The following is a 14,222-nucleotide window of genomic DNA, read 5'->3' as shown; positions in this document are numbered from 1 at the left end:
AGGAGTATAGTTGGTGGCCTGCAATACCTTACCCTCACTCGTCCAGACATCACATTTGTTGTTAATTACATCTCAAAGTTCATGATGCTCCAACCACTACACATATGCTTATAGTAAAAAAAGTTTTGCGATATCTAAAAGGTACTTTGGGATCAGGTATTATCATTCAATCTGGAGATATCAGTAAAATCACATCTTACTCTGACTCTGATTGGGCTGGATGCCCGGATAATAGAAGATCCACTTCAGGGTATTGTGTTTTTTTGGGTAATCCCTTAGTCTCTTGGTCATCAAAGAAACAACCCACAGTTTCTAAAAGATCTACAGAGGCAGAGTACAAGGCGTTAAGTGTTTTGGATGCTGAGGTGATATGGATTTTTGTTCTGCTTGAAGAACTTCACATTGCTCCTACTGTACCACATTCTATCTTCTGCGACAACATGGGTGCTCAGTTCTTAGCCTCCAATCCTGCATTTCATGCAAGAACTAAGCATATTCAAGTTGATTATCACTATGTCAGGGACTTAATGGATGCAGGGACTGTGACAGTGCAATTTGTACCTTCTTCACACCAATTGGATGATCTGTTTACTAAAGGTCTCACAAGCACTACCTTCTTCAATCTTGCTTGCCAACTGATGCATTGTTCTCACTCTACATCAGATTGAGGGGGAGTGTTAGAGGAAATATTTCAACTCGTTTTATCTTTTGGTGTATTTGGAGTGTCACACTAAACTCCTAGTTATATTTATGGCTTCTACTGCCCTATCTCTTGTTGCTTTTACTTTCACTGTTTAGGGTTTAGCTTGTTTACTGCTGTCCTCTTCAGTTGTTCCTTTATATTGAACAACTCTCTCTTGTACTTGCCTACGTTGAATGCAACTACTTTTCTGTCTACATAACTTCTGTCAGGTATATCACGCTACCATTCCTCTCTTTACCTCTCCCCCTCCTCCTAGGGAATACCAAGGCTATTTCTGAATCCTAATATTTCTCCCGAATACTATTTATGAGAACTAGCAAGAGAATTATGTGCCATGAGAAATTAAAGCACGCGCATGCTTAAAGTGAGGGTTTGCAGTAACCCTTATACATTGAATTTCAATATTCTAAAAATGCAATTTCGTTCAACCATAGCCAAAGAAATTAATCTGCATTGGAGATTTCCATTTCATCATTATATACAAACAAGTTTATGCAAAATTCTTCCATTAAACTAAAGTCAGGTAAACATAATAAATATACTCGCGTTTTTAGGGGCCACTCAAAACGATTTAGGGGCCAACAATAAAACAAAAAAGGTCACCCAAAGGGAAAATGTAGCCAGCCCTTATCTCGCGTAATTCGTAATGGCAAAATTACCCTTATATATTTGGAGGATATGATAACATTTTTATCCTCCGATTTCAATCGAAAGCCAAAATTATTACCCAGACTTCTGATTGTAGTCGGTGCAGTATTAGAATGATTTCTGTTTCATTTTTTCCATTTCTTTTTCATTTTTGAGTTGTTAGAGTTATAGAGAAGAAGGTGAAGGAAAAAAGGGAAAACCCATTTTATCACTACAAAAATGGATGGATATGAAGAAGAAGGTGAGAATCATGGCGAAGGCGATTTGGGGTATATGTTGAATGATCCAAACTTTTGTGGAGAGGAAAACCTAGACGACCCTTTCATGGAAGAAAATGGAGAATCGCCTGATATTGAAGCTAACGATGCATGTAAAACACAGGTATTGTGTTAAGAAACTCAAATACTCGATTTGCATGCGTTTGTGTGCTTTTGTAAACAAGAAAAACCGATTATTGCATGCATTGAATGCCATGAACTACCCAGATTCGGTAGATAATTTCTCGAATAAACTTACGAATATAACACACTGAGTACCAAATATGTATATTCGGTAGTTCCAAGATAGTAGTTTACTGTCGAATATGAGAAAAAACCCCAAACTGGTTTTCCAAAAAAATATACATTCGGTAGTTATGTAGAGTTATTTACCTCTGAATGGCCCCAAAAACGAATTCCTCAAAAAATTTCAAAACTCAGTATTCTTATCCTTTACAGTCGGTAATAGTTTAACATTATTTGACTGCCGAATATAACAGTGGCCTCAAAATAAAATTTCCGAAAACTTGAAAATCGGATGTTTATCGATTAAAGTTATCTCCCGGTTATTTATATTCGGCTGTTTTACTATATATTTTAGATTCCGATTATATCATTTTTTGCACTCAGTAAACTGTGTACATTCATTTGCATAAATCGGGTGTTTTGGGTAACCGATAGGATTCCGAATATAGTATATTTGGCAGTTTGACTTATTTAATAACCTCCGATTATTGTATAATAATTTTTTGCTTTAATATGCAGGCCGTTGAAGAGTTTGTTGATGATTTCTATTTGAGGACTGACACTTCCCTATACTATGCAAACGATTTGGTATACTCATTACTACTTTTCTTTTTTTTCAAAATTTATATGTTAAATGGTTATGCTTATTAGATTTGTTTTGTTTTATGCACGTTTAGACATTTGGAAGTAAGAAGGAGGCAAAGGAATGGCTTATGAACAAGGCAAAAGATAACATGTGCGTGGTAGTTTAAAATAAACATGTTAGTGACACTCGATTTGAAATGATTTGTGAGCGAGGTGGGACGCGAAAGAGTCACGAGGGAAAGAATAGTAAGTACGTACGGAAGACGAATAGGAAATACCGAAGCAATACCAAGAAGATAGGATGCCCATTTAAGATTGTCTTCTATAATCCCGATGGTCTTAAAGGTAAAGAGTATAAAATGTATAAAGTTGATAACGGTTGTCACAACCATGATGATCCGTTGGATTTAATTGGACATGTAATGGTTGCCAAGTTAAAACCACATCAAATGCAGACGGTGAGGTCTATGCGGATCCAAAAAGCGAGTGCGATCTTAAGTAAAATAAAGGCGGACGACCCCGAAAACTTGTCTTCTTTGTCTACAATTAAGTCGGCCCTAGCTACGATCAAAAGGACTGAATGGGATGGTAGAACGGTCATGCAACAATCGGAGTGGTTAGCGGAGTTACACGGCTACACCTTGAGAAGGGAAGAAAAGGATGGTATAGTGGTTCGTATTTTCTTGGTACATCCCAAAATGATCCAATTGGCTCAATGCTTTCATCAAATTTTGTTGATAGATACTACTTATAAGACAAACAAGTATAACATGCCGTTGTTGAACATTGCTTGCCATACTTCGGATAAAAACACGTTTACGATTGTATGGGGTTTAATGGATCATGAGAACAATGTGAGTTTTATTTGGATGTTGGAGACGTTGAGGTCCATTTATAACGGTGATAATTTTCCAAGGGTTATTGTAACGGAAAACGATCAAGCCTTAATGCATGCAATAGCGTTAGTGTTTCCGGAAGCCCAAAACTTGCAATGTACGTGGCACATTCAACTTCTATATTGGCCCTTGGAACCACCTAGAGCCATGGCATGGTTTGTTTTGAACTTGTAATATTCGGAGGATAATTTTTTTTTGTAAAGTCCCGAATGTACGATGGCCCAAAAATCAGAATTTGGGAAAAACTGATACTTTTCAAATTTTGAACTTGCAATAATCAGAATTAAACTTAGTTACCCAAACTTCTGAATATGGGTTGTCTAACCTGCATGGTTTGTTTTGAACTTGTAATATTCGGAGGATAACTTTTTTTTTGTAAAGTCCCGAATGTACGATGGCCCAAAAATCAGAATTTGGGAAAAACTGATACTTTTCAAATTTTGAACTTGAAATAATCGGAAGTAAACTTAGTTACCCAAACTTCCGAATATGGGTTGTCTAACCTTCTATATTGGACCTTGGAACCACCTAGAGCCATGGCATGGTTTGTTTTGAACTTGTAATATTCGGAGGATAATTTTTTTTTGTAAAGTCCTGAATGTACGATGTCCCAAAAATCAGAATTTGGGAAAAACTGATACTTTTCAAATTTTGAACTTTCAATAATCGGAAGTAAACTTAGTTACCCAAACTTCCGAATATGGGTTGTCTAACCTTCTATATTGGCCCTTGGAACCACCTAGATCCATGGCATGGTTTGTTTTGAACTTGTAATATTCGGAGGATAATTTTTTTTTGTAAAGTCCCGAATGTACGATGGCCCAAAAATCAGAATTTGGGAAAAATTGATACTTTTCAAATTTTCAAATTTTGAACCTTTCACATTCAACGGATAAAGGCCAAGCAAGCATTTTTGTTGGTGCGGCGGTAGGTTTGAGTAGACGGACCGCATCTTGATGATCCTATTAAAGTACATAAAAAAATCCTTAATACAATATTACGATATAACACATAGACAATACATTAATAAAAAATAGTAATTTTATTACCTCGGTTTCGTATATTTCTCTGTCCCAAGAGTCTTTGTATCCAAATAGCAATTTTCCTCCATCCGTCGGTAGCCCAAGGATTGTGCCTGCTGGAATACCCTTCTTCTTCAAGTGCTGAGGGACAAGATGTGATGCTTTCTTAGCAATATCATTCTTTACACCATCTTTTCCTTTTTTGGCTTTTTGGGTACCACTTGGTTGTCCTTATTCTTCTACTCTTGGCACTGGATCAACTGGTTCAATTTCATGGTGGGGTGTAACTTGTGGAGCAGTTGGTTCTGCACTTTGTTGAGCGGCTTGTTCAACACTTGGTTGCACCCCTTGTTCACTTCCTTGTTGTTCTACACTTTTTTCAGCACTTGGTTGCACTCCTTGTTGACTGTTTTGTTCTTGTAAGCTTTGTTGAGCACTTGAATTATCTTTGGCACTCCTTTCCCTCCTAGCACTAGCTGTCACTTTCTTCCTCCTTTCTCGACTTTGTCTAAACAACAAAGAAAGGAACAATATTTACAAACTATACAATCGGAAGACAAAGTATGGAAATATAACCCGAATGTACACATTCGGACGTAAAAAGACACATATTGTTCCCGAATACAAAACAATCGAAAGCTAACTAAACATATTTACAACCGAATATGCATCAATTGGAGTTCAGAAGCTCTAAATTTTTCATCCTACACAATCCGAAGAAAAAGTACAAAACTACAACCCGAATAAACAAATTCGGAAGTAAGAAGACACATATTTTTCCCGAATGAAAAACAATCGGAATATAACTAAACATGTTTACAACCGAATATTCATCAACTGGAGTTCAGAAACTCTAAAATTTTATCCTACACAATCGGAGGTATAAAACATTATATTGTCTTCTACTGGCCCCAAAATGGGACTTTTCCTATATCAGAAATTTTGAGATTTTTTCAATATATATATATATATATATATTCGGTAGTGAGTGTACTTCCGAATACTGTGTGTCTACTTAAATATATTCGGGAGTCAAAAAATTCATTAAACTACCGATTGTTACCAGTTTGTATCCAGGAAGATATGGCCAACAATATTCGGCCGATAACCATCAAATATTTCTCCCGAATACTGTCGATGTTCTTGAGAAATGAAGAACACGACTACATTCGGAAGTAAATAAGCATGAATATCGCCCGAATCTGGATAAATAACCGAAAACCCTAGAATTTTTTTTTCTCGATTCGTCGAATTAAAGCGAAATAAACCCCAAAAATGATAGATTCTTACCTAATTGGGGCCATTTGAAGTTGACGAAGTTTTTGACTATCGGAATCGCAACCACCGACTACATCGACGAGTACTTCTTCTTCGCGTTCTTCGCGTTCTTCTTCATTTGCAGCAACAATTTCTTTATTTCTTGCTAAAATCTCAATCTTTTGATCGATACCCCGAGCAACGTTTTTGGTTCTAGGTCTGTGGGTTTCATTTTCCTTATCCATTGTTTTATAAACGAATCGACGATGTTTTGATTTTACGATTCGCGGCGATGTTTCGGTTGAACACAAGAACGAGGGAAAGTTTTTTTTTCTTCCACAATCGGAAGATAATATGAAACTGGAAGAAGAAGAGTTGAAATGAGTAGAATTTTTTTTGATTTGGTTTTTATACAGTTTTACCAGAAAGGCATTTATGTAACTTCAATATCATATAGGGTACCCTTAACTAGAGTCTTTGGTTGGGTATAATTTGATGGTCCCTAAATCCTTTCGGGTGGCCCCTAAAAACGCGAGTATAAATATCGCCAAATGTGCAATTAACAAAACAAGATACACACCCAAACTTCAAGTTTATGATAAAAACAAAGATGAAATGGATGATGTAAGGATAGAGAGTTAACAATAGTAATCGCAAAGGCTTCAAAAAAAAGGTGTCATGTATTTACTAACCCAATATCAAAAACGAAACCATTGTATTTGTAACGATTGCTTTCTTCCTTCGGGATGCTAATCAATTACCTCTAATCCAGACTCCACCCATGACTCGGACCCCTTTCTGCTTTGTAAAAGAACCTTTTTACATATGGATAAATCGCAGTCTTCGGCACATGTACAGTTTAGAAGATGTAATTCACCGAAGTTGTCTAGTTCGATTATCTTTGTATTCTCCTCTCCCAATGCTTTCGGTGATACGAAAGTGTTTACATGAAGTAGTGCTTCCCTGACATTCATACCCAAATTTTCGGCAAAATCCAGAACACATTCCAGTTTGCTATCTCTAGTTTGTTTCAAGTCATGACTGTAGAAAGTGTAATCTAATATTATAGAGTTCTCACGTGTGTCTGAGTGTGTGAGAAATGACCCTTATTAGCTGAGTGTGAGCTGTTCACAGCCTGTCATGTTAGAACATCTCTTGTCTTAGTCAGACATGTATAAATGCAGGAATGTATTGTTTTAAGTGTGTAAGAAAGAAATCAGATTCTTGTTTTTTCAATCAATGTTAAAGTACTACTATGGTATCAGATAAAGCTTCCGCAATAGCCATTAATGGCGTTCAACCTATCAACCAATTTTCAGATCTAATTTCTTCAATACAATCAAAACTTTAATCAATCATCTTACTTCAATTCAATTTTTCAGTCTACTTTCATTACTTTCTTATCTGTTCTTTCAATGGCAGCATATGAATCAAGAATCTCTCAAGTTCCGCTCAATCAAATTTCAAAAATACTCAGTTACAAACTCAAGGATGACAATTTCCTTACCTGGAAATCACTTCTTCTACCACTTCTGCGTCGATAGAGAGTCAATGGTTTTCTTGATGGATCTTTACCATGTCCACCTTATCTGCTCAATAATGGCGTCAATCCTGGTTATACAGCTTGGCATGATGATGATACTACTCTTGTACTCTGGATTCAGATGTTTATCTCTGAATCTGTAATTCCATACATTGTTGGAGATGATTCTTCGAAAGATTTATGGGATAATATTGATTCTAGGTATGCAAGAAGCTCCTCTACACATTCAATTCAACTTCGTCTCAAACTTCAATCCACAAAACTTGGGTCAGGTACAGTTTCTACCTTCCTAAGTGAAATCAAGAAAATAACAGATGAATTGTTTGCTGCTGGTTCACAAATTCATGATGATGAATTGGTAGTTACTATACTCAATGGGTTAGGCCAAGATTATAGTTCTTTCTGTACATCTATTCGTATTCGCAATCCACCAATCTCTTCAAAGGAACTTCATAATCTGCTTCTTACTGAAGAAATAATTGTTACAAATAAGCAAAAGAACTTACTTACTGAGGCCAATTCAAAGGCATTTGCTGCTACAAGACCTTTTGTTCAAAATTATAGAAGTAGTGGCAGAGGTTATCATAATTCTTCAAGACCTGCAGTTACATACTCTGGATACATCAGACCACCCCCATCTTTTTATCCAAGAGGTTATTCTCAATTTCAGATGCATTCTGCTTCTTCATCCACAACATCACCTCATTTCCATCCAAGACCTCACTATAGTTCAGCTCCTTCTTCTTCTGCTCCACCACCAATAACTGACAAGATTTGTCAGATCTGCAACAAAACTGGTCATCTTGCTTTGGAATGCAGACACAGATTAAATTTTGCCTATCAGAACAACTATACTCCTCACAATCTCGGTGCCATGCTTGGTACTGCCAATATATGGGTGAAAATCCTTGGTATGCTGACTCTGGAGCAAACAGTCATATCACTAATGATGAATCTGAATTGCCTGAAGCAACATCTTTTGAATGGGCAGATGAGATTCAAACAGCTAATGGAGAAGGTATGCCAATTACTCATATTGGTCATGTGTCTAAAACAGCTTCCTCTCATTCTTTTAATCTAAACAATGTGCTTCTTATTCCAAAATCATCTCAAAACTTATTATCAGTGCATAAATTCACTAGTGACAACAACTGTTCTATTACTTTTGATTCTATTGGTTTTGCTGTTAAGGATTACTCAACTGGGAAGATCATTTTACAAGGACCACATAAAGGAGGATTATATCCAGTGAATTTTGCCAAGTCTACTAAGAATAAAGCTTTCTTTAGCAACAAGAATTCAGCTACAGTCTGGCATCAAAGGTTGGCTCATCCATCATTTCAAGTACTTCAAAAGGTGTGCAGAGATATGCAACTGTCTAGTTTAGTCAAAACACCACTATTTTGTAATGACTGTCATCTAGGGAAAAGTCATAAATTTCCCTTTACTCTATCTTCAAACAGGGCTCAATCTCCACTAGAACTAGTGCATATGGACTTATGGGGTCCTAGTCCTGTAATCTCTTCAAGTGGTTTCAGATATTATGTTAATCTCATAGATGACTATTCAAGATTCTGTTGGATATTTCCTTTGTCTGAAAAGTCTGAATTCAAAGATATTTTTCTACATTTCAAATCTATGACTGAAAAGTTACTGCATACTTCAATTGTTAAAATCAGAACTGATGGGGTAGGGGAATTCATCAATAATGCACTACAAGAATTTCTGAGTATACATGGAATTATTCATGAGGTTTCTTGCCCTCACACTCAAGAACAAAATGGACTGGCTGAGTCCAAACACAGACATCTTGTAGACACAGGGAGAACTTTCTTAATTCAATAAGGTCTGTCAGAAAAATTTTGGGTTGATTCTTTTCATACAGCCAATTATGTTATTAATAGACTGCCTGTTAGAAGTTTGGATTACTTATCTCCTTTTGAAAAGTTGATTGGTCAGAAACCAGATTATTCCTTCTTCAGATCCTTTGGTTCATCATGTTTTCCATGGATAAGGCCTTACACTACACATAAACTCCAACCAAGGAGTGTACACTGTGTTTTTATTGGTTACAGTTCTATGCACAAAGGATACAGATGTTTAGATATTAAAACAGGGAAAGTATATATCTCTAGACATGTAGTATTTAATGAGACTTTCTTCACATTGAGATCTTCAGATACAATACTTCCTGGCATTACAAATTCATCAGCACCAACTGATACTGCTTCTACAGCTCCATATACCAAGATATCTGCACCAACACCTGCAACATCAACCTCACCAGATGCATCTATTGATACTTTATCTACTGATTCTTAAAATATTGTTAAGTCATCTGATGCATCCACTACAACTATTTCTGAACATACTTCAGCTTCTGTTATTTCTTCACTGGCTAATTCACACTCCATGGTAACAAGGGGTAAAAGAGGTATTTTTAAACCCAAAGTTTTTAATACAAAGTATGTTCTATCAGAAAATTTTACCTCTGATATTCCACCACCAACACCTACTTGTTATTCTAAGGAAATGAGAATACCTCAATGGAAACATTCTATGGAAGAAGAACATACATCCCTTAAGGATGCAGACACATATACACTTGTTGCACCAGATCCATCCTATAATGTTGTAGGTTGTAAGTGGGTGTTTGGAATCAAATATAAGGCTGATGGTTCTTTAGATAAATATAAATCTAGACTGGTGGCCAAAGGGTTTCATCAACAAGAAGGAATTGACTATACATAAACTTTCAGTCATGTAGCCAAACCAACAACTATTAGACTAATCATTTCATTGGCAGTTCATTTCAACTGGGTAATGAAACAATTAGATGTTAGTAATGCCTTTTTACATGGGGATTTAGCTGAAGATGTCTATATGCAACAACCTCCAGGCTTTGTTGATCAAACCAAGCCACATTATGTATGTAAACTACATAAATCCATATATGGTCTGAAGCAAGCTCCCAGAGCTTGGTATGATAAATTGTTACAAATTATTCTCATTCATGACTTCAAACCCTCATTAGCAGATGCTTCCTTATTTGTTCAAAAGTTTGGCTCAAGGATTACAGTTCTTATGGTCTATGTAGATGACATTATTATCACTGGGAATTCAACTGAGTATATTTCTCAGTTTATCAATCATCTTAAGACATACTTTCCTATCAAAGACTTGGGCTCTCTTCATTATTTTCTTGGTCTTCAGGTGAAAAGAAATTCAGAAAACCTTTTTCTTAGTCAAACTAAGTATGCCTTGGACTTATTGGAGAAATTCAATATGACTGGTGCTAAACCCTGTAGTACACCAGTCTCACTCTCTACTTCACTCACTGCTTCAGCTGGTACTCCATTAGCAGATCCAAGTGAATACAGATCATTAGTGGGTGCTCTACAATATCTTACTTGGACAAGGCCTGAAATTGGTTTTGATGTGAATCAGGTATGTCTTTATATGCAAGCTCCTACTGATCAACACTTTATTGCAGCCAAGAGAATTCTAAGATACATCAAAGGCACCCTAGACTATGGTATACTGTTTTCCAAAGGTCTTTTTACATTACATGGCTTTAGTGATGCTGACTGGGCAGGATCAATTGATACAAGAAGATCTACAGGAGGTTTTTGTATATTTTTTGGTCCTAATCCAATTTCTTGGTCTAGCAAAAGACAAGGTAGTGTCTCAAGAAGTTCCACTGAATCAGAATACAGGTCTCTAGCCAATACCACAGCAGAAATTGTTTGGGTTTGTCAACTACTTAAGGATCTTCATCTCTTGCTTCCTGCTCCACCATTGATATCTTGTGACAATCAAAGTGCGGTTTCTATGTCATCTAATCCAGTATTTCATAGTAAAATGAAACATCTGGCCATTGACTATCAATCATTTTGTCAGAGAACTTGTTCAGAACAAAAACATTCAGGTCACATATATTTCAACTTGGGATCAAATTGCAGATATTCTCACCAAGGGACTGGCAGGACCAAGGTTTTCTACACTCAGAGACAAGCTAAAGGTTATCTCTAGTCACAACCTCCAGCTTGAGGGGGGATAATAGTATAGAGTTCTCACGTGTGTCTGAGTGTGTGAGAAATGACCCTTATTGGCTGAGTGTGAGCTGTTCACAGCCTGTCATGTTAGAACATCTCTTGTCTTAGTCAGACATATATAAATGCAGGAATGTATTGTTTTAAGTGTGTAAGAAAGAAATCAGATTCTTGTTTTTTCAATCAATGTTAAAGTACTACTATAATCATCGAAAAATAGAGCTTCGTCATCATTCGTAACAACGAAGACTGGCACAGAACCGAACCGGCCCTGAAACTCAAAAGCACTAAAATCCCTAATCCAACGAGAGTATTCATTTCCATTATTCCCCTTCTTTAATGACCATATGTCATACCAAGTATCATAATATTGATGAACAATGCACAAGGATCCTCCCAAGACCTGAAGTTCATAGTCTGAGGAATCTCTGTCCAAAGGCCAATTATTTATGAAACAAGTTGGTGTCAAGGAGATCATACTGAACTTTTCTTCAGTCAAATCAAAAGACACAATATTTCCTTGTGTTTTGTCTACCCAGTGAAGAGCTCCGTTCACAAATACGCTTTCCGGCACTAGCTTGTATGTAATTTCGGTTATACAGATGCTGTTTTTTCTTCTAAGGGAAAGAAAACCTTTGGTTTCTTAGATATTTTGTAGAAGTGAAGCCATCATGTTCATCTGTATGTGCAAGAAGTTCCTTGGCAAACATTCAGCCGGTTATTAATTTCTAGTCGGCTATATATAAACATTCAGTAAAGAATCATCTGAAAGATTGATGTCTTTAAGAGAGATATCCATTGAAGAAATGTTAATGTAAAATTGTTCATTCCTGTGATGGAGATGCTACTGACCTCAGATTTCAGATCTCTGACACACAAATCCTAACATTTCCTCCCACATCCTAACATGAGAAACTAGCTAGAGAATTGTGTGCCATGAGAAATTAAAGTGCACGCTTAAAGTGAGGGCTTGCAGTTGCAGTAGCCCTTTCCATTGAATTTCAATCTTCCACGATTGCGATACTATTCCATAATCCAACCACAGCAAAAAAGAATTTAATCTACATTGGGGACTTCTCCGTTTTATTCAAGAGATATTTTGTAAAAGGGTCTCATGTTTTTAGTCATACTAGGGTCTGGGTCGTAAAACATGTCATTGATGTGTTCGGGTAGACTAAAAGAAGGCCATTAAAAAGTTGTTAGTCGACTCTTCTACTTTACCCTCTAGTCCTTTTCCATCTCCTTCTTCCAGAAAAAAATTCTTGCGATTCAGGCATATTTGCGAACACCTGATGGTGTCATTATGCATTAACAAGCCGTCTGAGCTAACTATCTAATTCCAGCAAACTCAATTCGTACACAACCCATCTCCTATAGTTCATTAGGAACTCAAAAACATTCATAATATCCTCCATTCAGCCCCATTATTACCGGCAATGACATCACCATAACCCATTTGAACAAAAATGTGTATTCACTCCATTTTCTTGTTGTTTGACTTTAAAGTCCCATTCCTATACCCGAACCTTTGTTACCATTTCACAGTCCATACACGGGGCTTGGTTGTGCCTGCCTGGCGCTTAAGAGAATGAGAAAGGGGTCTACTATTGTACTTGTGCAGGCAGCTAAGTAGATAATGAATTAGCTGCTAGGGTTGTTTTTGAATAAATTGATCCTGACTACACACCCATGACTCGGACCCCTTTCTGCTTTGTGAACGAGCCTTTTTACAGATGGAGAAGTCGCCGTCTTCAGGACATGTACAGTTTCTAAGATGTAATTCATCAAAGTTGTCTAATTCAGTTAATTCAAAAATCTGTGTATCCTCCTCTCCCAATGCTTTCAGTGAAACAAAACTGTTTACATGAAGTAGCGCATCCCTAACTTCCATACCCATATTTCTTACAGAATCCATAATGCATTCCAATTTTTTGTCTCTATCTTGTTTCAAGTCATGACTGTAGAAAGTATATTCATTGCAGAATAGAACTTCATCATCCTTCGTAACATCGAAGAATTTGAGCCGTGGCATATTACCGAACTGGCACCCACAATTAAAAGTATTAAAATCCTTGCTCCAATGAGGGTATTCATTTCCATCATTCCCCTTCTTTAATGACCATATGTCATACTTAGTACCAAAGTATTGATGGACAACGCACAAGGATCCTCCCAAGACCTGAAGTTCACAGCACGAGTGCTTCCACTATTCCAAGAACTTCCACTATTCCTAAAACTACCAGATGAATCCCTCAAGTTGTTTGTGAAGTTTGCTTCATGGTCCTGATATGTTAAGTGATTTTGGATTATTTTCTTTTTGATTTTGGGTCCTTGTCATCTTCCCAGAGATTTGATTGATTTTTTTTATACGAAAGATCAATCAAGTTAGAAGTAGAGCAAATAAATCACTAATAAACTCATCTTGACTAGCAACCATCGAAATTAATCCCGCAGAAAAATGATTCAAAAAATTTAAGCTACAAAATCGGTGATTAACAAAGGATTCAACTACTATTGCTGCACGTGATTACTTGATGGATTCTCATAAAATTAGTGAATGATCAACATTTGATTCCACTGTCAAAACATCTTCCCATTACCCAACACCAAATCTTTATTGCTTCTCTATTGAGACACGGTGTTGAGAGACGTGTATCTGAGACTGATTAGGAAACTCTCAGTTATACACGTCTCTTAGAGTCTGTTAAGGAAAGTCTAATCAATGAGACTTCTAAGCTCGGTAAGAACACGTATCTTAGAGTCTGTTAAGGAAAGTCTCAACCAATGAGACTTCTAAGCTCGGTAAGAAATCTAAGGATCCGAGACTGATTAGGAAGATGGTTTAATTGGGACTCTTAAGGTCGGTCTAGAAGAGAGTCGTATTAGGAAAGAAGTTATTTCTTTCCCAAGTATTGAATCATATATAATTCGTTGTAAAAAGTTAGAGAAATAATAATACAAAAGATATCAAATTCTTAACATGGCATCGAGAGCCAGTTTTAAAACCTAAAAA

General features: G+C 36.6%; 1 protein-coding gene across 1 annotated transcript; it reads left to right on the top strand.

Moving 5' to 3' along the window:
• The first annotated feature begins 9,980 nt into the window (after positions 1 to 9,980).
• LOC113296260 (uncharacterized mitochondrial protein AtMg00810-like) lies at positions 9,981 to 11,189 on the top strand. The gene has a single exon (XM_026544573.1). It carries the CDS (start codon positions 9,981 to 9,983, stop codon positions 11,187 to 11,189), a length of 1,209 nt encoding a protein of 402 aa, XP_026400358.1.
• Positions 11,190 to 14,222: the final 3,033 nt, after the last annotated feature.

This window comes from Papaver somniferum, chromosome 7, assembly GCF_003573695.1.
Source record: "Papaver somniferum cultivar HN1 chromosome 7, ASM357369v1, whole genome shotgun sequence".
Lineage (NCBI taxonomy): Eukaryota > Viridiplantae > Streptophyta > Magnoliopsida > Ranunculales > Papaveraceae > Papaver > Papaver somniferum.
This window is presented reverse-complemented; position numbering and strand designations above follow the sequence as displayed.